Below are 26,888 nucleotides of genomic sequence, written 5' to 3'. Positions count from 1 at the left end.
CAGATCTACAAGCTCATAGTGCGGCACTCATGAACTTGTAGGTCTGCTATTTTTGGAAAAACTGATCATTGGTGCAAATCTTTGAATATATAATTTTTTTTAAGCGAACATTTGTAACTAAAATCTTTGCTTCTGGGGGTCCCGGGAACAAAATATATTGAGATGGGGGTCCGCGGCCAAATACATATCATTTTGGGGGTCCTTGGCATGAAAAAGTTTGAGAACCACTGGCCTACAGCAGTGGTTCTCGAACCGTGGTATGGGGGCCTGACCGTGGCCATGGAGGTCCTTGAAATTAAAAAGTTTGAGAACCACTGGCCTACATCTCATACCTGCAAACATGCATGTGACATAATTATATTACATTATGACCAACATCTATGCATATACGTATGTACGATCAGGTGGCTGCGACCCGGTCTTCTTTTGGCCCCGCCCCAACCTGTCATCACACAAGCTCTTGAGCACTCACACACAATATCATTGCTGTCAGGCAGAAACCTTCTATCTCTATTTCAACGTGTGTTTTTTTTACCCATTAAGGAGTGTCAAGTAGCGAAAATAAATCTATACAAGCTCGGCGAGTGGTTAAGTCTGTCTATGGGTTTTATAATGATTTAAGAAATGATAAGTATTGACAAGAACTTGTGACTACATTGGATTAGATGGGAGCACAGGTTCCTTTCTTCTCATTTCCTGAACGGTTTCGGACGTACAAGGTTTCCACCCAGACAGTCAGTCTATTAGATGACATGCATTATATGATCTGGCTGGCTGATAGTTGGTAGTTTGGTGAGCAGCATCTGGATGGTAGATGGAGGCAAACACTTCTGCATTACCTGCAGTAACTGTTGTGGCTGAGCGCACAGCGCCACAGCATTGCTCAGGTGTTCCACTCCCTTCTCACAGTCTCCCTGAGCCACGAGTTCTCCTCCCAGCTTAAGTTCCCCCAGGAAGAACGTCTGCATGGCCTCGGCGTCCGTCACATCGAGAGGTTTAGATAGCTCTTCCCTCTCTTTGGCCGTCGTCTCCTGCTTCCTGCTCTGAGCGCCGACGATGTGCTGGCTGATGGCCGGCAGTTTGTCGAGGAGACGCTGGAAGGCTGGTGGAGGTAAAGCCTGCTCCATTAGCTTCAGTAGGACCGACTGCTGTGGCTGCGGGCACACGGCGATGGCGTTGGTCATGTGGTCCACTCCCTGCTCATAGTCTCCCTGAGCCAGGAGTTCTTCTCCCAGCTGAAGCTCCTCCAGGTGGAACCTCTGCACGGCCACGGGGTCCTTCAGATCGGGGATTTTAGCTAGCTCCGCGGCCTCTCTGGCCGCCTTCTGCTTTCTCCTCCGTTCTCGCAGCCTCGTCTTGAAGTCTGGGTCGCTCCGTCTCTCTCTGTCGAAATGAACGCAGTAACAGACCAACAGAGAACCGCAGAGCGCAGCCGCCATGGTGCCCAATATGGCCAATATGCCCATATCACGCTCTCTCTCACGCTCTAGCTCTCTCTCTCTCCTTATGCCCACTGTATCCGTGGATCGCTCTTCACGTCAAAGTCAATGTCTAGCGGCAACAACCCCATTTAAATAGGCTGACCAAATCTCTGGTCTGACGTCACATGTGTGAGACAAACCGTTGCCATTAGAGATGGAGGGGAAGGGATAAGTTAAGTTACGTGCAAAAGATAAAGGTATGCAGCATCCCTTTTATAACCAGATATGGAGATCCCCAATCAAGTAACCCATATGTTTTTTTGCCAGACCCAAGGGGTCGGCCTACATGAGGCTTTGTACCTGTTTTCTCCATACATGGGCATGCCCCCTTTGCCCTTAGGCCCCAGCCATAAAAGTCTGTCCCCCTTCCGTCCATACATGGGCATGTTTTGTACCTGTTTTCTCCATACATGGGCAAAAAAACAGGTTTTGCCCCCTTTGTCCTTAGGCCCCAGCCATAAAAGTCTGTCCCCCTTCCGTCCATACATGGGCATGTTTTGTACCTGTTTTCTCCATACATGGGCATGCCCCCTTTGCCCTTAGGCCCCAGCCATAAAAGTCTGTCCCCCTTTCGTCCATACATGGGCATAGACACAGGCTGACACGCAGTGGTGTGTTCTAGTTTTTTTTTTAAGGTATACTATGATTATTCCCTGCCTCCCACACGCACGGCATGCGCGCGTCTATAATTAATTAAATGTAAATGCGCGCGTGTGTGGCCCACAAAAATATTGCATGTGAAAATTTTCCGCGCGCTTCGAGCGCGTGTGTGTCTCACTCGGTAATGTCTGTCTTGCTCTCGTTCTGTCTCTCGTACCACTCTCGGTTCCTTGTTTGTTTTTGTTGTTGGCGCTGCCTGTCTCACTCTTCCGGGGCTTTACCTGCTGGGGCCAGTGTTGCCATGTCCGCGTATTATAAGCGACTTTGGGCTTGTTTTTCTGTAAAGTTTTCTTGTAAAATGTTGGTCGTTGTGGGTTGTTGTGGGGCTTGTTTCTAAAGTGTACTTGCTTAGGCTTGCTTAAAAAAATAGCGTAGGTTTTAAGTGCTCATGTGGCCTAAGTTGCTTCTTTTGGGCTTGTTTTCATAGAACTGGTTGCTTATTTCTCTCGCAAAATCTGGCAACACTGGCTGGTGAATGAAATCACACAAGACTCGTCCCTAAACACACTCGCCCCGGGTCTAATCCGGCGGCCTCTGTCCGCGAAATGAATGGGGGCGAGTGTGTTTTGGGGCGAGCGTTCCAGTTACCATCGGAACGCTCGCCCAGAATCGTTTTTTTTTACTCTCTCTCGCTTTGCTGCCTGGGCCCTGAGCAGCACAGTGCACGTTAACGCCAGTCAGTCAGCGCCGTCAGTTAGCGTATCAAAGCGTATCAGCGTCTCAGATACGCTGTTTTGAACAGTTTTTGAAGGTGTACGGTGGCGACGAAAAAAAATCTCAAGGTGTACGACGTACACAGCATCTGACGGTAGAACCCACCACTGCTGACACGTCATGTGAAGTCCGGCTTAGCCGTGACGTAGTGATCTTATAAAGTACTTATTCTGGGTCTGGCAGAACCAGGTCTCCTGGTCTTGTTAAGATTCTGCTTTTAGCAGAATGTGTCTTGAGAGATTAGGAGATCCCTGATGTCAGCAAATATGACATCATAGTACTGACATCATAGACTCAAAGTACCATGATAATGAGTGTTGTACTAAGTACGCTGACAATGGGTACCATGGGTAACGCACATCGTCCCCTACGGGCATCGTTCCCAACAGGCATCAGCCTAGCTGGATATCATTTCTCACAGTTTCATCATAATAATACAGTATGTGTGTAGCCTGAAGTAACATTATTTTACAACCTAACTAGCACATTATTGAGATTTCATAAGCGTTTTCTGCAATTGTGTTGACTAGGTCCTGAGCTCAGTAAGGGGAATTTCCAGTGCTGTAGGCAAACTTAAAATGGAAAAAAATAAAGAAAAAACTCCAGTGGATCAAACATAGTTAAATATGTATAAACCCCACAGACAGACTTCACCTCTTTCAACCTGACATCCCTATTTTGGGCACGTCATGACATGTCAAGTGTTCCAATTGTTTCTTTTCAATAGCGGAAATCGCTGATCTAGTCACATCGTGGCGCGCTGTGAGCTTGTGTACCACAAATGTTCACTACTCTATGGCACTGTTACACAACGTAAGTTAAAAAAAAGGGCATTAATTCATGGCAGGGATTATAAAAAAAGGTGAAATATGGAGATACAAGGTTTCTACTCGACAGAGACGACATGACACATAACTCAGTAACGCAGATCAGTCATGATTACGTTAGTATAGCCTAACAATTTTATCCATCTGGGCTCATAGTGAAATATGTCAAAGCTGGCAAATATAAATCTATATAGATTAAAGTGGATTAGATTGTTTATTTAGATTTATGCCAAACTTCGTATGCACACTGCCAGTATGCCACAGAAGTAGTTTTTCACATATGTTTTATACTTTTTTGAAATATTGAACTTTAATATTTACTCAGTAATCAGGGACTCAGGGATACCCCCCCCCATTTTTGGGATGAAGAAAAAAGAAAAAAACTCCGACATCTACACTTCATGGAGTACATTCTTTGAACCGAATTAACTGAAATAAAGTAACAAAAAAATAAAAATAATAACAAACCCGGAAAAGAACCGCGCGCGCGCGCGCACGCGCACTCGCACTCGCCTTCGGTTCTAAAATGCCCTCTGTGTCCCTGGTCATACGTCAAAGATAGTTACGCGATGACTGATGTCACCGACTAGTCACATCAAGTTTGAGATCCACATATTTATTATTTGTACTGGCACTGCAAATCGTCTCTGTCGGATGCACACCTCCAAAACTGTCCAAAACTGTTCCTTTTCAGGATTCAAAATCAAAAGCATCAAAAGTATCAGATCAAGTATCAAAAAAACAAAAAGTTAGAATATGGAGATAAGAGGTTTCTGGCCTCCGACAGCAACAACACTCCGCAAATGTTATCAACAATATGACCTTTAAATCACCCCCTCAGGGTTTTACTGTGTACAAAAGGAGAGGAATAGGTTGGATGTGCCCTTCTGTATGCCCATTCCCACAGGGTTCACAGAGTGAATAATGAAGCTGGACTGCAGAAAGCCACAGATGTTCTGGTGAATCATAGTGCCAGTCGCTCTGCTGTCTTCATTGTAAGATGCTGGCTGGCTGTTGTGTGTGTGTGTGTGGGGTAAGGTTCATTTGTCTGTGGGTTTCTGGGCACACACGGATGTGTGTGTGTGTGTGTGTGTGTGGGGTACGGTTCATTTGTCTGTGGGTTTCTGGGCACACACAGATGTGTGTGTGTGTGCGTGTGCGTGTGCGTGTGCGTGCGTGCGTGCGTGCGTGCGTGCGTGCGTGCGTGCGTGCGTGCGTGCGTGCGTGCGTGCGTGCGTGCGTGCGTGCGTGCGTGTGTGTGTGTGTCAGTGGTGGAAAAAGTACTCAAAAGTTTTACTTAAGTAAAAGTATCAATACCGCAATGTAGATCAAGTACTCTGTTACAAGTAAAAGTCCGGAATTCAAAATTTACTTGAGTAAGGTATCAAAATGTACTTAGGGTACCAAAAGTAAAAGTACTAAAATTTTTGAAAATAGCAGATCGACAAGCTCACAACGCGTCACGATGCGACGCGGTGCTAGGTGATGCGCTATTTTCAAATAGCCTAGTATAATACGGTGGTTAATGTATGTTTTATAAGGGGAGTATAAGTAACTAGTAACTAAAGTTTTCAAATCATTTTAGTGGAGTAAAAGTACAATATTTGCCTCTGAGATGTAGTGGAGTAGATGTAAAATTATAGACAATTGGAAATACTCCGGTAAAGTAAAAGCACCTAAAAATTTTACTCAAGTACAGTACTTGAGTAAATGTACTTAGTTACTTTACACACTGGTGTGTGAGATGGAGAGAGAGAGAGAGAGAGAGAGAGAGAGAGAGAGAGAGAGAGAGACTCTGTTTTTTTCTTTTTCCTCTCTTTTCTCAAAGTGAGTGAAACTTTCAGTGGGTGGGCACAGCTGCACTCGTGGACCCTCCACACCTTTTTGGTGGATGAAGCTGGTATTTGTCTCTGTCCCAATCTGTATGACAGTATGATTTCTGTTATAGGTTATGTCCAACATATGCTGTTGTGTGTGTGCATGTGTGCGAAAGAAAGAGAGAGAGAGAGAGAGAGAGAGAGAGAGAGAGAGAGAGAGAGAGAGAGAGAGAGAGAGAAAGAATGAAATGAAATGAAATGACAGATGGTTGGTCTGGCCCGTCTCCAGGGGCAGAATACAATATTTTGGCCATTTTCTTGTTTGGGTGTTTTCAGACCACAACAGCCATTTGTGCAGCCCCTTGCGAGCGCCAAATAAATCCGCTTGGCCGCCATTCCACAGTTTTGCTCTAATCTGTGTGAGACAACGCTGACAGCTTGTTATCCACTCATCACCTATCTCATCTCACACAGCTTCACATTCTATTTATCAATGCCTCAATCTCGCTGCATTTAATCCGCATCGCCGGAGAGATTATCAGAACCTAGCATCGCGTACACTTATTTTGAAATGAGATCTGACCTCATCATCGTGCTGATGGAAACACATACAGGATTATTGCTGTCGGGCAGAAACCTTGTACCTCCATATTTCGTTTATTTTTTTTTCGTATATTAGTGACCGTTTCCCACAGAAATGGCAAAAATAGCTATATTTGATCATTTGAAAAAACTACACACACACACATTTATTTTGCGCTCGCACGTCCATGTGTTGCATTTTTATCTGCTTGCGAAGACGGGGCGTTCGGAAGCGTTTTTTAGACGAGCGTTTTCAGCTGGGAAACACGGCCCCTAATGTTTGTTGCTTCAGCGATGCACCGTTCCATTAGAGATTAGATCAAATAAGATAAGATAAGATATTTATTAATCCCGTGGGGGGGAATCAGTCACCATGTGGCAGCACAGCAATAAATATAGCAGGGTAAAAAACATCACACACAAAAAGAAACACCATCAATAATGAACAACAGTAGGCTATTAGTATATGCACCATCTCAACAAAGCTTGCATTATGCAGGACAAAAGAAATCAAAAGAGTTACCATGTCACACAGCGTCCCTACGGTAATGAACTGTTTGTTAGTTCGGAGCTAATTAGTCTATTGGTCGAGCAGAGCGACCAACGTGTGCCTCATACACATATCGTTTCTGTCGGGTGGAAACCTCACTATGTCCAAAACTGTACTTTTGCAGGATTCAAATAAAAGATATATCAAAAGTATAGCAGATCTACAACCTCAAAATGCGTCGCTTTCCGCTGCGTTTCGAGTTTGCGGATCTGGGGCCAGTTGCACCACCTCACACTAAGTTCAAACTTAGCCTAGTTACAGCTTAAACACATTCAATCCGGGAAAGTATATCTGTCATTTTAGATTTCTTTGGCTATTCAAAAATAGCAGATATACAAGCTCATAGTGCGGCACATGAGCTTGTAGATCTGCTATTTTTTGAAAAATCGTGAAAATGAGTGCAAATCTTTGAATATATATATTTAAAGATTTGCACAAATTTTAACATAAAAAACTAAAAATAGCAGATCTACAAGCTCATAGCGCGGCACTCGGTGCCGCGCTATGAGCTTGTATATCTGCTATTTTTGAATAGCCAAAGAAATCTAAAAATGACACAGATACTTTCCCGGCTAAATGGGTTAAACAGCTTTTTAAACGCCATTTAAGCTACATTATAACTAGGCTAAGTTTGAACTTAGTGTGAGGTGGTGCAACTGGCCCCTGCTACTTTTGATGCTTTTGTGTGACACTGTAGTATGATGAAGTAGGGCATTAATTTATGAAAGACACAAAAAGTCAGAATATGGAGTTAAGAGGTATCTGCCCGACAGCAACGATATGAGTGCTATACCTTGAGTGTCCAGTAAACCATGATGGACATTTAACAGGACTATAGGGTTGCCAACTGCCTGAAATTCTAATAAGAAACATAAAGGACACCCAGAAAAAGACAAATTATCACTGTATGTGAGCAGTTTTTGTAAATAACATTAAAGTAATACTAGGTAACTTTTTCAACAAAACTAAAGTTAAATTGCATATCTTTTGTGAGTGGCAAAAGTTTCACAACACCCACTCCATGAATTTCACCCCCGAAAGCCTTTTATACATATATTTTCTATTGAACGGTGATAGGGGTGTCTTTCCTGCGAAAATGACGTCATGTAGCCGGAAAACGGAAGCGGAAATGCACCGGTTTCCTGTTTGGCCAGGAACTACCGCACCGGTTTCCTGTTTGGCCAGGAACTACCGCGCTAATAACAAAAGGGAAACTCACGCTGATTTTAAGAGATTGTATGATTTGAAGGTCGAAAAACAACAGAAAAAGAAAACACAACTCACGGTAACTAAAGCTGCACTGGCTAAGAGAAACGATCCACAGATCGTATAAAACAATTAAAAGAACGCTTTTTGAAACGCCTCCGTCTTCCGGTGAAAACAAATGGAATTCTGGGTAACAGAGGAATAAACAAACGGCCTGCAGTGACGGTAATGACCAGCAGTGGCTGCTAAAAATTGTTATTTGTGGACCTGCACTGTATAACTTTAACCAATTGAACCCCAGCAGCCATATTCTGGGGGGGAACATTAGCCAAAAAATAGCCAATCTACAAGCTCACAACGGGTCACAACGCAATGCAAGAGCTTGTAGATCAAACAGATTTGGTGTAGACAAAAAAAAAAGCTGTCCAAGTACGGAGACAACTCGGGTCCAGTTTACCAAGTCCAGAGGGGTTACGTGGTTAACAACCTGTAGTATTGTATATGTATATATGAGCTGTTTGTGTTTGAACTTGTAAGATGTCGTGTGTCATTGCTTGACTCCCAAAAATAAAGAACAAAGGTGTGTCCCTTATCAGTTCAATAAGGGACACGTGTTTTAGTTTACAAATATAGGACGATTCTGTATTTCGAGTGACGGTTGGCAACCCTAAACAGGACCCTGGCCCATAGTCGCTTTCTTTTGGGCTGGTTTTCCTAGACCTGGTTGCTTGTTTCTCTCACAGAATCTGGCAACACTGCCCACCAGAGTCCCAGTTCCCTCAGATAAACTGCAATGCACTTCCTTCAAGCCGTCTCAATTGCTCTCAGTCATCCGGCCGAATCCACAGACAGCTTCGATTAAACGCACCGCTGGACGATCCGCAGCACATTAGAGCCCGATACTGATGATAATAAAGGGCAAAGCACTCTCTGTCTCTTTCTCTCCCTCTCTCTTCCATTTCCCTTTTCTCCCCGAGTCCCTCGCTTCTCTCCAAACACCCTTTAACAGTGGTGGATAGTCACTACCGTAAGTACCTAATACGCAAGTACTGTGCTCAAGTACAATCTTTATTATTACAAAACATATATTAATACTTTGTATTCCTCCTCCTGTGCATTCCAAAATAGACAATCTACAATCTCACAAACATGCTGTAATCCTGCTATTTTAGAAAGATTTTGACTCATTTTCAAAACTATAGTAGTGAGTAATTCTGCATTGTGGTATTGCTACTTTTACTTCAGTAAAAACCACTGCCCTTCAACTGATAATCAACCGACAAAGATCTCGTCACGGCACTTCTGTTCTGTTCAAATGGTGTTGGTTAAGTACAGTGATTATTCACTCACTTCTCTGCGTGGGGCCTATGCAATCATGAAGGTAGGTCACCGCTAGATTGTTTAAGACAGTGCTTCTCAAACGTGTTAAGGACTCCCAAATTGATGTGTAGCTGGCTGCTGACCCCCTTCTGAAGATGTTTTGTCCCAGGGAACCCCAGAAGAGTAGATTTGTGTAAAAAAGAAAAAACATCAAAATTATTCAAAAAATGTCCAATACTTTCAGGATTTTATTTTTTAAAATATTAAAAAATAGCAGATGTACAATTAAAGTATATCTGCTGAAAATAGCAAAAGTAGCAGATCTACAAGCTCAAAACGTGCCGCTTCGCGCCGCGTTTCAATCTTGTGGATCTGCTACTTTTGATGCTTTTGTGTGACGCTCTATGATCAAGTAAGGTGTTAATTTACGAAAAAGCACGACAAGTTAGAATATGGAGATGGAATATGGTTTCTGCCCGACAGCAACGATAAACTAATTTGATTTAAAGTAGGACAGATTTACGCGACTGCAAAGATGAAACAGAAGTGGGAGGAGGTGGACATCCGCTGTGATGTCTTTGTCATTGTCAGCGCTTCCCTTGCACAGACTGTATTGTATGGAAGCGTTTGAAGACATTCTGTCTCAAGGGACTTGCCCAAAACGGTTACTTTTCAGGATTCAAATACCAAAACAGCAAAAGTAGCAGATCTACAATCTCAAAACGCGCCGCATTTCGAGCTTGTGGATCTGCAACTTTTGATGCTTTTGTGTGACCAAGTAGGCAATTAATTTACCAAAATAAAAGAGAATATGGAGATAAACTAATTTGATTTAAAGTAGGACAAATTTACGCGACTGCAAAGATGAAACAGAAGTGTGTGTGTGTGTGTGTGTGTGTGGGGGGGGGGGGGGGGGGTGGACATCCACTGTAATGTCTTTGTCATTGTCAGCGCTTCCCTTGCACAGGCTGTATGATGGAAGCGTTTGAAAATCGTTTCCATCAACATCGTGAGTCAACATTCTGTCTCGAGGGACTCGGGGTCAGTGTAAACGTTGCCCATATCTGAGGCATTTACGGTAAATGGTGCATTTATATAGCACTTTTATCCACAGCTCTGTGCAATGTGCATTAGCCTACACATTCACCCATTCACACACACACACATCCACACACACCCAACCGAGGAGGACGCCATGCAAGGCACCTGCTGCTATAAACGCTAAGCATGTTGAATGGACAACAGAGAGCTGATGAGGTCTCCTATACAGTAGCTGCTATATTCTAGTCTACATTCTAGCAGAAACACAGAGTGGACTGGCAGACCTATCATACATGTCTTTGCATAATTGTTTCTGTTGGAGCAGAAACCTTGTATCTCCATATTTCAACTTTGTATGTATTTTCTTGTACATGAATGCCCTACTTCTTCGTACGGAAGTGCGACGCAAAGGTAGTGAAAATAGCACGAGTACAAGCTCACAACACGTCGCATCCCGGCGCGTTGTGAGCTTACAGATCTGCTGTTTTCGCTCCTTTTGAAAACTTTTGAAATTGAAAGTTAAAGTACTGTTTAAGTCAGTCTGTAGCTTTTATAAATATTGAACCAATGAAAAAAATGTAAGAGCTTTTGAAGAGCTAAGCAATAAGTACATTGGATCCATTGGAACACAGCTTATTTTTTTCCCCATTTCCTGAAAAGCAACATCTTTTGGACGTACAAGGTTTCTGCCCGACAGCGACGTTATTCTAGCGGAAACAAAGAGCAGCCTGGCAGACCTCTCATACAGTACATTTCTATGCATACACACACATTATACAAAATGGTTATTATATCTCCCAGTGCTGATATATTGCTCACAAAGTCCCTCTGGGTATCCAGGCCTTTTCCTCTCTCAGCCCAGCTGCCACGCTGTCACTTAAGGAGTTGGGTATTCCTGTTTTAACTTTAACAATCCACGGCTATACACTTTCCGTGCGAGGCATTATAATACATCATAATATCACGCACAGATGGTTTAACCCCCACTGGCCCTGGTGCATTACTCAAATTATGTTTACACAGCTTTTGGGAAACATTTTCTGAAGGAAATGCATTTTTTTATGCATTAAGATTTCCATCTTGAGTTATCCCCCCCTCCCCCCTTAAGTGTCTGTTTAAACCACTTAAGTCCTATGTACTTTATTGTATGACAAATAGTGAAAATAGACAATCTACACGTCGTGATGTAGTTCTTTGTTGGGCGAATATCGCTTCAAACGAAAACGTTGCATGGATACAACAGAGCCACCCAATTATTTTTGATTGCATCCAGTGTGGATGTAACCTGACTCCGCCAGATGGAAGAAGCTTGCTCCTCTCTTGATTCACAACCTACTTCCATCTGGTATCTCCATAGTCCAACCGCTGAAGAGGGAGGTCCCTTTTTTCAAGCTACTTGGCAGGTGATTGGATGGGACAGTCTGTCTATCACCGTCTGGGCGCACTCCAACCAATCATATTGACGTGTCTACATAGTAGCTGTTCTTTTGTATACTATACAACTGATTATGAATAGTGAAAGAATAGCTTCTCGATGGCGTCACACCCGCTCTTTACCTGGGCACGGGTCGGTTTGAACTCCAATCTCTGAGCGATCCCACATGTACTCAAGTACTGTACTTAAGTACCATTTTGAGGTGTTTTTTACTTTATTGGAGTATTTCCAATTTGCAGTACTTTTACTTCTACCCCACTACATCTCAGAGGCAAATATTGTACTTTTACTCCACTACAATTATTTAAACACTTTACTGGTTACTTTGTAGATTTAGATTATTATTAAAAAACATTAACCTCTTCCTATATACATTTCGGCCATTTGAAAACAGCAGATCTACTGTACAAGCTCACAATGCGTTGCGACGCATTGTGAGCTTGTAGATCTGCTGTTTTCAAATGATGTGTATACATTTGAAAACTTGAAATGGAATATCTGCACAATGAGTACTTTTACTTTTGGTACTTCAAGTACATTTTGATGCCTATACTTTTGTTCTTTTACTCAAGTCCATTTTGAATTCCGGACTTTTACATTAACAGAGTATTTCTATATTGCAGTATTGACACTTTTACTTAAGTAGCCTAAAACATGTGAGTACTTTTACCACCACTGGTAGTAGAATAGTTCACCTGTAATAACCTCTTTCACCTCGGCTACACTTTGAACACCTCAGATGTGTGTGTGACACCTCATCTATAATGAAGCAGTTCTTCAGCAGAGACACACACGTTCTCACGAATAGTAGTCCTCAGTGGTGTAAAGTAACTAAGTACATTTACTCAAGTACTGTACTTAAGTACAATTTTGAGGTATTTTTAACTTTACTGGAGTATTCCCAATTTTCAGTACTTTTACTTCTACTCCACTACATCTCAGAGGCAAATGTTGTACTTTTACTCCACTACAATTATTTGAAAACTTGAGTTACTAATTACTTTGCAGATATAAATGACTATTATAAAACACGCATTAACAACTTTAGCCCTATTTTATACGTAGGCTATTTGAAAATAGCAGATCTACAAGCTCACAACGCGTTGCGATGCGACGCGTTGTGAGCTTGTAGATCTGCTATTCTCAAATATTTTAGTACTTTTGATACTTTAAGTACATTTTGATACCGATACTTTTGTACTTTTACTCAAGTACATTTTTAATTCGGGACTTTTACTTGTAACGGAGTAGTTCTACATTGCAGTATTGATACTTTTAATTAAGTAAAACATTTCAGTACTTTTTCTAGTCCTGTAGTGACGAGTTGGGCTGCAATATCTTACGATTCGGGGTGCAAACGTTGGACACATTGGAGCTTCAATTAAACAACACCCAAAACAGTGGGTGAAACAGCGAGCTCGGTGACATATAGTCAGTTAGAGGGCTTGGTGATGCAATCCCAAGCTCCCAGTTCAGACAGCAGAGACCTACTATGGCATTGGTTCTAAAAGTGGGGTCCGGGGACCCCCAGGGGTCCTTTTGGGTCCTTTTGGGGGAAAAGTTTGAGAACCACTGTACTAATAGACCTGTCACACATCAGGGAAAATAAACAGAAATAATTATCCAGGTGTTAAAAAGGCAGGGCTGCTTTCTGGGTAAAAAAAACACATGAATGTGAACAACCTAGTCTAGCCCACTAAGACCGGGAAAAGCATCTGTCATTTTAGCATTTGAACCACTTTAACCATGATTTTATACTTTAGCTATTCCAAAATAGCAGATCTACAAGCCGAGTGCCGTGCTATGAGCTTGTAGATCTGCTATTTTTGAAAAAACGTGAAGATTTGTGCAAATCTTTAAATATATATCTTTCAAAGCGAACATTTGTAAATATTTTGTTCCAGGGACCTCCAGAAGCAAACATTTGAGTTACAAATGTTGTTTAAAAAATATATAGTATTCAAAGATTCGCACAAAATGTTCAAGATTTTTCAAAAATAGCAAATATACAAGCTCATAGCGCGGCACCGAGTGCCGCGCTATGAGCTTGTATATTTGCTATTTTTGAATAGCCCAAAAAATAATGGTTATAGCTAAAATGGAAAATGACACTGATGCGTCCTCCTCGGTCTTAAAGGGCTAGTGTGCCTGGACATCTCTGGCCCAGGCCCATGTGTCTAGTGGGGGATTATGCAGTGGATAAATATTTCAAGTGAACGCTCACGGTCTGGCTGTGGGGCAGGATGGCTCTCTCTGGCTGTGGGTCTGGAGGCTAGCACACATACAGCACACTGGAGACTTTAACTACCCTGGAATTTGCATGTGAGTGTCAGAATGTGTTAGTTAGAGTATCCCTGTCTGGACTGTAAGTGCCAACCCCATTGCAGACGAGAGACAAAAGAAGCTGAAACCGTCATGTTCATTTATAATGACGATAATGATCTTTTTTTTTGTGTGTAGACAAGCAGGTATGAATCAAGCACTTTGCAACGGGTAGCAATAGAAAATTGAAAAATGTGAGAAAAATTATGAAAAGAACAAAGCAGGATAATGAAATGAAGACCAGTCTGGGTGATACAGGAACAGCTATGTGAATGTATTTCTCTAACGCATTCAATCCGGGGACGCATCTGTGTCATTTTAGATTTTAGCTATATAGCCATTATTTTATGCTTTGGCTATTCAAAAATAGCAGATATACAAGCTTATAGCGCAGCCCTGAGTGCCGCGCTATGAGCTAGTAGATCTGCTATTTTTGAAAAATGAACATTTGTGCAAATCGTTGAATATATATATATATATTTTTAAAGCCAACATTTGTAACTCAAATCTTTGCTTCTGGAGGGGTCCCTGGAAAAAAATATATTTTGAGATGTCCGCGACAGATTTGAGGTGTCCGCGACCAAATACATATCATTTTGGGTGGTCCCTATGAAAAAGTTTGAGAACCACTGATATTATTAAGAGCGACATACGGTTTTCAGAAAACTGTTAGGATTTAGAAGACATTTGTAGATGTGTTCTCGGATTGAATGGGTTAAAAAAAAAAAAATAAGAAAGAAGGAAAAACAAGGAATATAAATCTCCATAATCTCCCTAAAATCCCTGTTGCTGCCAACCCTCACTTTCGATCTCGGGGCATCGCGGTCAAGCAGGTTGCCTCCGTAGAGCTATAATATTATCTCTATGAAGGAAGCACTGAAAATCCCTGCTCTCTCATTTCGATGAAATTAGCTCACCCAGTGCATATAATCCCCCGAAAGTACCTCTCCTTTGGGGTCTGGGACAACGGGTTTGATGACATCATGGGGTTATTAGCATGTCGTCTCCGTCGGGTGGATTCGGTGGAAACCTCACATGTCCAAAACTGCCAACAAACGGCATTTAAATAGCTTTTGTGTGACGCTGTGTAGTATGATCAAGTAGGGCGTTCATTTCCATTAAAAAAAACACAAAAGGTTAGCGTATGGAGATAAAGAGGTTTCTGCTCGACTTCAACGATGTGTATTAGTGTCCTTTATGTCACGGTTCGAGACGGGAGAGGACCCAAATGCAGGACGAAAGTCAAAATCAGGTTCGGAAGTTTTTATTAACACCAAAGACAGGGAACACAAGAAGAACTGGGAAAATAACCAAACACTAGGAGCAAGGTAAGCACTAGGATCACTAGGAGATCACAAGAGCAACACTGGACACTACTACAACTTATAATTTGACCAAAATATTGAGAAAAAATAACAGGGAAGTATGTATAGACACAGGGAACAGGGCACAGGTGAAACTAAGGGCGGCTTCACACTGGATCCGTTTGAATCGAAGCGTTCCCGAGTACGCTTGGCTTCTCCCAGCTGGTCAGCATTCACACTGGCCAAAATCCTTTCGTACTCGAGACCATTTAATTTAGCAGTAATGGTAAATATGTGCCTCATGGGGGCGCTGTTGACTATGGGGCTTTGGAAGAGAGAATGTCATTCACAGAAGAAAAGTCACTCTAGAGTGAATAATAAAGTTTGACTGTGTTCCTGACGTTGTCTTGAGTTATAATAACAACAGATCAACAATACACAACCAAAGCAGTGTGTGCACTGGTCTTTGAAACCTCGAAATGTAACGTCGTCTGTTAATATGATATTGGCGTCACGGACGCATCCTTGGTATGACGTCACGGACTAACCCTTGGTGTATTTATCCTTATAAATACGTTCGCCACACATGTGTTTTTTGTTTATTATTTTTCACGGCTCGCGCTACTCAAACACTAGCGGGATTATTATTTCTTGTCAACATTCAATTAGAACTATGAGAAGGTATAACCCAGCTAAAATAATGCGTCATTATAACAAATATATAAATGATATATGATTAGCAGTCCAGTCTGTCCACTTCCTTCTCTTGGTACGGATGGATTCACACTGCCGCGTTCCGTTCCCGACTCCGCAGCAATCGGACCCGAGACTACCTCCCCAGGTGGTTTCGAGTACGGTACGGTGATGCGTTACGGGGAACGGTTCGCTACGTTCACACTACCACAACATCTGCCATGTGGTCCGGGGTGCGCACCCGGGACCATAGTGTGAAAGCGCTATAACTGACAATCAACACAGGGATAGGCTAGGACTAAAAGGACACAGGTGCAAAACATAGGTTAGTCACAGGACTGGTGAGACAAGACAGGTAACAGTAGCAACAGAGGAAACCAGGAGACACTAACATACTGCAAAATAAAAGGTACACAGGTGTAAAGTAAAAGTCCAACTAAGAAACAAGGAATACACGATACTTCAAAATCAAAGGAACACAACAGAAAAGTAAAACACTAACTAAAACTAGGAACAAAGAACCATAGAAAACACAACAGGAATACAGAAAGGACACGGATGGTGACAATAAACTCGTTCATGTTTTGGGCCTAAAGCTTGGCCACTTTGGAAACTTTTGCTGCAAAAAGCACAACTTGTATGTGGGAATAATTCATGCATAGCAAATAAACTGTTTCTTTGTTGTAGTTATGGCAAGATCCCTGTTAAATAGTGTTTGTAACAATACAGGCACTTTAAAATCCACTTTAATGAAGCAGAAGCAACTGAGAGTTGCTTTAGCAGAGTGAGGGAAACAGCAATTTGTTTGTCATTGTGCCCGTGACAAATAGAATTATGGATAAAAGAATTATGAGGGAGTACAAACTCATTTTGTCTGGTTTTGCTTTGTAGAGATCAGTTCCATGTCAAGTGATTGATGGCTCCTGATCCGGTCTTGAGTATGTTTACCCTCTCTGAAGACACGCTTACAAACACCCATTTCTTCAATTTTCAATCGGCTTAGTTAGCTTCAGTTCACACAGACACTCAGCCGTGCATAATAACACAACTGAATAATCAACTGTGCAATGTTAATTCAGGACAGTTGAGGCCAACTCTGTACAAGAAAAGATGTGATGACATGATGATGATAATAATAATAATAATAATAATAATAATAATAATAATAATAATAATAATAATAATAATAATGATAATAATACAATATTTCTGGCCAGATCACTGTGTGGCTGGTCAATAAGAATTCATTATTAATATCACGATTATTTAAAACTTTTGCCTCATTTATGATTAATTTATGATTATATGAAAATGTATTAAAAAAAAATTTAATAATATAATAAATAAATTAATATCTTCACTATCGTATGCGCAGTACAAACAAAGTATAATACAGGGTCATGTGGTTAATATAGAAGAAAAACAATTGTGTTGATTCATCGACATAAAACTTTGTTATTGGTTATTGGCTCTAATTGTCGGTCTCTGCATATTTTTTGAATAATTGCCCTACTGTGTGATGTGTTGAGGATGAGGGATGAGTCTGTGGATGAACCAGATCTCATCATAGAGGTGATGGGAGGGGATCTACATGACATGACAGCATCCAGCTGCCTCCTCATCCGACCCCCTGCTGCAACCATCTCACAGTGTGTTCAGTTTGTTGGCATCCCTTTGTGTTTATGTCACCAGCCCAAGCACCAGGGAGGCCAACAAACTGAACAGGCTGAATATCGTTGCTGTCGGGCATAAACCTCTTATATCCATATTTTAACTTGTTGTCCTACTTGTACTCAGTGGTGGAAATAGTACTCAAATGTTTTACTTAAGTAAAAATATCAATACTGCAATGTATATATACTCTGTTACAAGTAAAAGTCTGGGTAATTAAAATGTACTTGAGTAAAAGTACAAAAGTATTGGTATCAAAATGTACTTAAAGTACCACAAGTAGAAAGTAGTCATTATGCAGAATGTCCCATTTGACAAGGTTTCAAATGTATAAAATGTATAAGAATCTTTTGAAAATTTGCGTTGCGACGCATTGTGAGCTTGTAGATCGGCTATTTTCAAATGGCCTAAATGTATACAGGGATGAAGTGGTTAATGTATGTTTTGTAATAATAATCAGAATCTACAAAGTAACTAGTAACTAAAGTTTTTAAATAAATGCAGTATAGTAAAAGTACAATATTTGGATCCGAGATGTAGTGGAGTAGAAGTAAAAGTATTGGAAATTGGAAATACTCAAGTAAGGTACTGCTTGTACTTGATCATACTACAGCATCTCACAAAAGCATCGAAAGGTAGCAGATCTGCAAGCTCGAAACGCATCGCTTCGCGCCGCGTTTCGAGCTTATAGATCTGCTATTTTTGCTATTTTTGAATTTGAATCCTGAAAAGTAACAGTTTTAGACATATGAGGTTTCCACCCGACAGAGACAAATATAGGTTATTATGCAATCAATACATATTTCATGTTCTTAGCGGGGAGCAGGACTGACCTGTCAATTATTGAAATGGAATATCCGATGAAAAGCTGTTCTCAGTTGGTAACTTTCTCATCTTTGCTTAAAGGAGGTCCTGGTTCACCTTCTTGCCTGCATTACTGATCAGTGGTGGACAGTAACTCAGTACTAAGACGGAAAAAGCTGTGTCATTTTATGCTAAAAAGCATTATTTTATACATAGCTTGGCTATTAAAAAATAGTAGATCTTAGATCTTAAATAGAAGCTCAGCTCATTATTTTATATATTTTTAACTCAAATCTTTGCTTCTGGGGGTCCCTGGAACTGAATATTTTGAGATGGGGGTCCGCGGCCAAATACATATAATTTTGGGGGTCCTTGAGAACCACTGATTATAGCAACACTGTCACGGTTTGAGTCAGGGCAGAATGTAGGACCCAAGTGCAGGATGAGGCAAAGGCTGAACAGGTCGGTTCAAAGTGTTTATTAACTAAAAAACAAAACTCAACACTGTAACAATAGACAATGACCTAGCAAGAACACATGGGGAAAAGGGGGGTATAAATACACAAGGACTAACTCGACACAGGTGAACACAACAGGACAATCAACACTGGGATAGGCTGGGGTACTAAGAGGACACAGGTGGAAACACTGGCAAATCACAGGACAGGTTAGGCAAGACAGGTACAGAACAGCAACAGAGGAAACCAGGAGACACTAGCTAATACAAAATAAGGTACAAGACCGAAAAGTAAAACACTAACTATAACTAGGAAACAACCAATAGAAGAAAACACAACAGGGAGACAGAACGTGTCACGGAGTGTGACAAACACGTTTTTCAGAAAACTGTTTTAGAGGACCTTTTTAGAGTCGGCATCAGGTCTTAATGGGTTAAATAGAAACATCTGAGTACTTCTCCCACCATTGATTGGTACTGACAATGAGACAGATATACTCAACCCAGTGGACCAATCCAGCTCATCTACCTAAATTGCCACTGAGAGTCATTCAGGGCTGTGTGTCACTGGAGAAGCGGCAGCAATCAGATTTGAATAAGTGAGAGGTTTGGAGGATTATGATGCCAAACAAGAGGTCTGTCAGTATACACAACAGCAACGCCACATAAAAGGCTTTATCGATCGTATATCGCCGTGGGAACCCCTGCTACGCTGCAGCACCATAATTGCACAGGAGGGGCTTTCATAGCATGTGTCGGCATCCCAGGGCCACGCTTCGACAATACATCATGTTATATCAAGTGAAAATTCTCCTTAACTGTGTGTCTCAGGCCCTGTGCTGACCTGAGGCCAATTTGATGAGGTGTCGCACACAGGACGCTTATAACCGCTTTCACCGCCCAGCAAACCTAACCCAGGTTACACATTCTCAGCCCCTGGGTTTCTCACTGACGTTCTTCATTTACCCTTCTAGATACATAATAATAGGTTGGTATCAGTCAGCGCGCGGGAGTCTATCCCCGTTTCGCAGTGCGCTAGCTACCCCTGGGAGATGGATTGCATCATCTGCCGTTAGCTCCCAGGACTTACCGCACGACTTTCCACACCCAAGCCGTGCTATATCATTCGCTGAGTTGCCGGTGCCTGGGATCGAACCCATGACCTTGTGATCAAGAGGCGAGTGCTCTGACTTCGATACCAGACACAAAATAAATACTATACAACAACAACAGCAGCAACAAACAAACAAACAAACAAACAAACAAACAAACAAACAAACAAACAAACAAACAAACAAAAAAAGAGAATCAAAGCATACACGATGGAATAACCTCTGAACCTTGTGATGCTTATTAAAGGAGTAGTTCACCCAAAGAAATACATATTTTCTATCAATTACACACCCCATGAAGCCTTGAATTCATTGAGATCTTTGTGTATATACTGTAGGGCTGGTATATAGACCACCGAAGTCTGACGTCATTTACACATCCTTTGTTTGTCTACCTGGTTCGCAGTTTTCCACCCCCATTCTGAATCCCATAGACGTCTTTAATATCGCGTCAAATAAGAACTGTGTTCCAAAAATAAACAAATGACCCCAGCGGTTTGACTCTTATGGATATGAAGCATCAACTGACGGTGAGAAAACGATGTTACTTCCGCCGAATTAGTTACATTTTCGCCAGAAACAGACTGTATCAAATATAAGTGACTGACTATCATAAACGATACAGAACCCCCTCCCTGACAATAACGCCGGGACAGTTTGTTTATTTTTGGACCACAATTCTTATATGAGACGATTCTAAGATGACCCAATGTTATTCTCCATAGAGAGATTACTTCCGCAAACCTGGGGATGAACGAATGACGTCAGGACTTCGGTGGTCTATACAGTAGGGCTTATACCACTATACTGTACCACCCTACCAATCGTAACACACACACACACACACACACTCATGCACGCACTCATGCTCATGCACGCACGCACGTACAGTACGTCGCACGCACACACAAACACACACACACACACGCACACACACGCACACACACACACACCACGCTATATCTATGAGAGAACTTCTTTGCAACTTTCCAGGGGTGGAGGAGAGTTGAACTTTTGTTTTAATAAGGCAGAAAGGCTGATCTGTTTTTAAGTCACCTTGTGACATGTAAACAGTGAAGCTCAGCCCCTGCTTTCCTCTGCCTTCACCGCGCTTTCATGGCAGAGCCGTCTGCCTCGCCTCAAGCCTCCGCACTGCCTTCGAACCCGCACCCCCGGCAGCCCTCACATCTGCCGTGTTTATCCCTGATCCAAGGAGCACCCAGGGTCCAGGTTCACCAGAGGGGTGTGCGAGGAGGAGGAGGAGGAGGAGGAGGAGGAGGAGGAGGAGGAAGGAGGAACCATCAGTGGTGGAAGAAGTACTCATATTTCTAAATCTGTGGTTCTCAGACTTTTTTCGTGCCAAGGACCCCCAAATTGATATGTATGTGGCTGCGGACCCCCATCTGAAAATGTTTTGTGCCAGGGACCTCCCAGAAGAGATTATTCAACAACACCTTGAAAATAGCAGATGTACAAGCTCACAGCCGCGGCACGATATCTGTATATCTGTATATCTTGTATATCTCTATATCTGCTATTTTTTAATAGCCAATACTAAAATATAAAATGACACAGATGCTTTCTCAGTGTTTTTGGATTAAGTAAAAGTTGCAATAGCACAATTAAATATATATATTATTATTTAGAATCTTATTTTCTAAAACAGTATATCTGTAATATTTTTGAATAGGTAAATAGGGAAATAATAGGGGTTTGTATTGTGGATAATGTATACTTTGAAAGAATCTGCAAAGTAACTAGTAACTGAAGCTAGACCAAACTAAAGTGGAATAAAAAGTACCAACATTTGCACCTCAAATACAATACTTGAGTAAATATACCGAGTTACTTCATGCCACTGGGAACCGTTTGCAGGAGGACTAAGAGGAGCTAGAGTCGGGCAGATCTGAAGGCAGCCTCCGCCCCGCCCCCAGGACCCCGGCTCACTGCGTATCTGTGACATTAAGGATTAGTGAAAAGACGACGGCAGCTCCTGCTTTCACCAGGCCTGCACTTGTTAATCTCTCCTCCCAATGTCACTCACTCCTCTCTCTCTCTCTCTCTCTCTCTCTCTCTCTCTCTCTCTCTCTCTCTCTCTCTCTCTCTCTCTCTCTCTCTCTCTCTCTCTCTCTCTCTCCCCCCCCCCCCCCCTCTCTCTCTTTCTCTAGACTATGCCTCTGTCCCAACTTTAATTAGTTTTAGCCGGGATTGGTGGGAAAAGTTGCGGCTTTTCTTCAGGTGATAAAACAGTAAGTGCCGCTGAGCTGCAGTCAGGAGTTAACTAAGCCGAGGTCAACTTCTTGGCTCCTCGCGGGAGTTTACATCAGATTGGGAAAGAAATTGAGCGAGGAGGAAATTGGGAGCAAGAGAAAGCGGATAAAGAGAGAAGGGGGGGGGGGGTTCTTTTCCATTTCATTTAAGTGCTTCACATTTTATGAATTTATTGAACAGATGAAATGACTGATTGGACCCAGCACATCTCTTATCATGCGTTCTCATTCAGGGGGTGCAGGGGGGTATTTGTTACGCCCTGCCGAGGCCACTGTGCTTTGACCTTGGCCCTGTCTAATATCTGATTGCTTACAATATGGCAATTTACGGATTGATGGTTATTGTACCGCTTCAGTCAGTTTAACTCGCCGCAGATAAGAGCCTGAGTTGAAAGTCTATCAAAAAAAAAAAGACATTTATTATTTCTTTCTGTGGTCAAAAGCGAGTTTTTGAACTTGTCAGTGTGGCGCGCTGTGAAGTTTCAACAAGATGAATAATGGTGGGGTGACCAAACGCCCATCTGGACGCGGCTCTCTGTTCATTAATTATGCACACGAGCGCTAATCAGAAATAATGGGCTTCTTAATTACTGTCCCCAACAACAAAGCAAGAGCAGGTGAGCAAAAAGCATGGCGCCGGCACCTGGACATTGAGCCTGACGCGGTTCCACGCAGACGGACCGCAAATTGACATAATGAGGCTGACAAACTGTCAGCGCTTAATGAATGGCACCGTAAACTCAGTTAATTGTCTTGCCGACGATGTGGCCGGGGCCTTTATACGTATTTCATCTTATCGAGACGTCGTAGACTTTCTTTCTGTGAGAACCGGGGACGGTGCAATCAGCTGTACCTAATTGAGATTGCCCCCCCCCCCATGCCGTGCAGCCCCATCACAGATGCCAGCCTTTGTCAGTGTTCTTTCGTTTTTAACCCATTGAGACCGGGAGAAGCGTTTTTGGATTTGAGCTAAAAAAGCATTATTTTACACTTTGGGCTATTCAAAAATAGCAGATATACAAGCTCATAGCGCTACGAGCTTGTAGATCTGCTATTTTTGAAAAATCGTGAAAATGTGTGCAAATCTTTTAATATATATTTTTTAAAGTGAACATTTGTAACTCAAATCTTTGCTTCTGGGGGGTCCCTGGAACAACAATATTTTGAGATGGGGGTCCGCAGCCAAATACATAAAATTTTGGGAGTCCTTGACATGAAAGAGTTTGGGAACCACGGATATGGAAACATACGTTTTTTTCAGAATACTGTTGGGATTTAGAAGACATTTTGTAGAATCGGCTTCAGGTCTTAATGGGTTAAGGGGAGTAGACGAACCCCCACACCTCCCCTGTGTTGCGGAGGAGAGCGGAGGCAAGGGACCACTACACAGTAGAATCCTTAGTGTACAAATGGAACAAAATGGTACAGGTGTAACAACCCGAAATATACCCGGGGTTCAAGTGGGCCAGACGGTGTGTGAAGAGATTCACCTGCACAGCTTTCGTATAGATGGGTTTCCGCGCGACGTCATCACAGAGCAGAGTGCGCAATCTGCGCATGCGCGGGGGAGAACGAACCGGAAGCGCCATTCATTCTGTTGTTATTTTCGGGATTTAGATAGGCATAATGCTGCTATTATAGGCATAATAGGCATAATGCTGCTATTATATACAAACAGATCCAACTTCCGACAAATCATTTTTATTGAGTAAAGAAGATATTACAAACTGCATCATTTAATCTACTTTCATTAAACCCGGTGAAGACCATTTATTTTTATGAATGTACAATGGCCAGAGCTGCTGCGGGTAATAGCGCTCTCTACAGGCTCATCCCGCCACTGCGCGCGCATCATCCTCTCATGTTTACAAACAGGAAACCCATCTATAGGATGCAACTGCACACAAAATGTGCAGCTGGAGCCACTTAGCTTAATGTAATTGAGGTATTTTCAGGTTCACCTTCTATGTGGGAATTGGAAGTAGAAAAGAAATAGAAAAAAGCAACAGTAGTAAAGAAAACGTAGTAGATCAAAATAACTAAATATCATCGGCATTGCTGTCTCAGAAGACCATCGATTTCCTATGCCTGAGAGCTATAGTTAGAATAGCAGATCAATAAGATCGTATAGCTTGTAGATCGGCTGTAGATTCTACTGGAGGGGGTAGACTCGGCTGCAGGTGTAACATGTGTAGGTGGGCCCCGGAGATGTTGATGTGGTAGACTATACCACAAATAGAATGAATACCAGTGCTAGTGTACTGTTGTTGTTGCTGTCGCTATTCGTTCTCTTTGCTTGGCGGTATATGGTGTTGAGCCAGGGGCTGGTTTGGTATTATTATGTCCTGGGCCCGCAGCGCTGCGAGGTGCCTGATGCCATCGAAGAGTGGCATCTTCCCGGGTGACAGGGTTGATGTTGAAGGACCTGAGGTCTGCCTCATAGCGTATATAGCTGTTAGGCGGCCACTTTGCTTCTTGCCAGTTCTCCAAAGACATTTTTTTTTCTGGATCAGTGGATCGGTGATGTGATAGCCGATCTCTAGGTGAATAATGTATGGATCGGATCGGCCCCATCTACCTTTTCTCAGGATGTCAAGCCATTGCCTACTTATTTCAATTTATACTTGTAGTAAAAACAAACATACCTCATGACGACATGAATTATTCTCTCCCTTTGTTTCTCTCTCTCTCTCTCTGCGTGTGTGTGTGTGTGTGTGTGTGTGTGTGTGTGTGTGTGTGTGTGTGTGTGTGTGTGTGTGTGTGTGTGTGTGTGTGTGTGTGTGTGCGTGCGTGGGTGTGTGTGTGTGTGTGTGTGTACAATTATAAACGTGAAGTGTCGGGGTTGGCTGTGTGTGTGGGATGTGTTATTATTAAATATTACAGTAGCGTATGGTGCTGTGTCTGTACTGATATTGCCTTAATTAATGTGCAAGTGTGTGGGGTTGTTTGCCCCTGTGTGTGTGATTGTGTGACATTTATACCTGGAAAAGGCTCTCTGTACAATTACAGTTATTCATTACCTCCTTCCTACAAAGCAATAAATATAGCTCATTTCCCCATTAATGCGACGTAGGTGAATGCCACACAATAGGGAAGCGTCGACCTGTGGGTTCTGTGGATTCAAATAAAAAATAATTGAGTGTGTGTCTCTGTGTGTGTGGGTGGGTGGGTGGGTAGAGGAAATAAAAAATTGAGAAATAGAAAAAAATATCATTGGTTAAATTAGCATAGTTCCCCTATTTCTGTCTGTTTTAAATGCAAATTTATGCAGATTTGCAGGTATACGTGATATTTATCATTTTCACCATGTCGGGTCGTTGCGGGCGCGCACGATTAGCAAACGCTGGCGGGGACTGCTGACGTCAGAGCCCGCCTGAGCATCAGTGGCGCACAGTGAATGTAAACAACAATAACAAAACAGAAGCGTACAAAGTACAAAGTTGTTTCTCTATCGAAGGAAAGTGCTGACTAAAGCCTGATTTATACTTCACCGCACGACAGTGCCGAAAATAGCCAACTCATAAGCTCACAACGTGCCGCTACAGTATTTTTGGCGTGCAGCACTGTTGTACGACTGAGCATAAATCACGCCTTCCTCACTGATGCTCATTTTGTTTTTTGTATTCCGAGTTTAACAGGTTTCAAGGGACCAGGGCTCATTAAACGCATTCAAGGCATAAATCACCAATCCATCTGCGGAAAATACCAAAACTGCAGTTGTTATTCTGTTGTTTGTTGTTTTATCCCCCCTGTTTCCTGACAGCAGCTTCCCAGGGGAGGAATTCAGGTGCTTTTTAGTTTTTTTTCTTCTGTAAATAAAGGTGTCGGGAGAAGAATTTAGCCCGCCAACTCTGCCATTTCTTATTAATTTCTTTGCGTAGCATTCAAAGGGAGGAGGAACCCATCTCTCCTCCATCTGTGTTGCGGTGCCAGTGCACACATAATTGGGTGTCACTTTGAATATCACAGCCCGCTATCGGCTCAACGCGAAAAGCCCCTCGACAAGGAGGAGAGTGTGGAGGAGCGGGTGTCACCGCGCTCCCCAATCCTCCACATCATCAATCTTGATTTGAGACGGCTGTGAGGAGGGGAGGGGAGGTGAGGGAAGGGAAGACACACGTGTGCGCACGCACACGCACACGCACACACACACACACACCCACACACACACACACACACACACACACACGTGTGTGTACGTGTTAAGACATTGATTTCTGAGATGCTCTGTTTCTACATGGGCTCCCCGGGGATGGAGGGGGGCGGGGGGGGGGGGGCTTTAAGGTAAATAATAGGAGTGCTTGATCTTACATGATGCGCTGTGTGTTCACGGGGTCCGCAGGGACCACCGGTGGCGGACCTGCTGCCTGCGCCATCACACTGTTGAGACCTCAGAGATCTAGAGGTGATTAGGTACATTTCATGCCACATAGCTCTTCATCTCTCTCTCTCTCTCTCTCTCTCTCTCTCTCTCTCTCTCTCTCTCTCTCTCTCTCTCTCTCTCTCTCTCTCTCTCTCTCCGTATAGTCGCTCCCTCTCTTCCCTGTCTCTGGTGCTCAAGCAGTAATCTGTCAAATAAATAAACTTATTTGGTACATTGTCTATATGCACACACACACACA

The 26,888-nt window shown here is 42.6% G+C and overlaps 2 protein-coding genes across 2 annotated transcripts in view; both read right to left on the bottom strand.

Annotated features, from left to right (window-relative positions):
- Positions 1 to 743: 743 nt before the first annotated feature.
- On the bottom strand, positions 744 to 1,439 carry LOC308106221 (mitochondrial import receptor subunit TOM20 homolog; the record flags this gene model as incomplete). The annotated part of the gene is made up of 1 exon (XM_080457277.1): positions 744 to 1,439. One exon carries the CDS (start codon positions 1,437 to 1,439, stop codon positions 744 to 746), a length of 696 nt encoding a protein of 231 aa, XP_080313403.1.
- Positions 1,440 to 7,868: 6,429 nt separating this feature from the next.
- LOC308105979 (H-2 class II histocompatibility antigen, E-S beta chain-like) overlaps positions 7,869 to 26,888 on the bottom strand; it is a 487,891-nt gene continuing 468,871 nt past the window's right edge. Inside the window, exon 10 of the transcript XR_013934951.1 lies at positions 7,869 to 8,117. The gene's annotated coding sequence lies outside the window, so the exon portion shown is untranslated. The remainder of the gene's footprint in view (positions 8,118 to 26,888) is intronic.

Source organism: Gymnoscopelus braueri (genome assembly GCF_963280865.1).
Source record: "Gymnoscopelus braueri genome assembly, chromosome: 18".
NCBI classification, from domain to species: Eukaryota; Metazoa; Chordata; class Actinopteri; order Myctophiformes; family Myctophidae; genus Gymnoscopelus; species Gymnoscopelus braueri.
The sequence above is the reverse complement of the archived record's forward strand: the minus strand, read 5'-3'. Positions and strand labels throughout refer to the sequence as shown.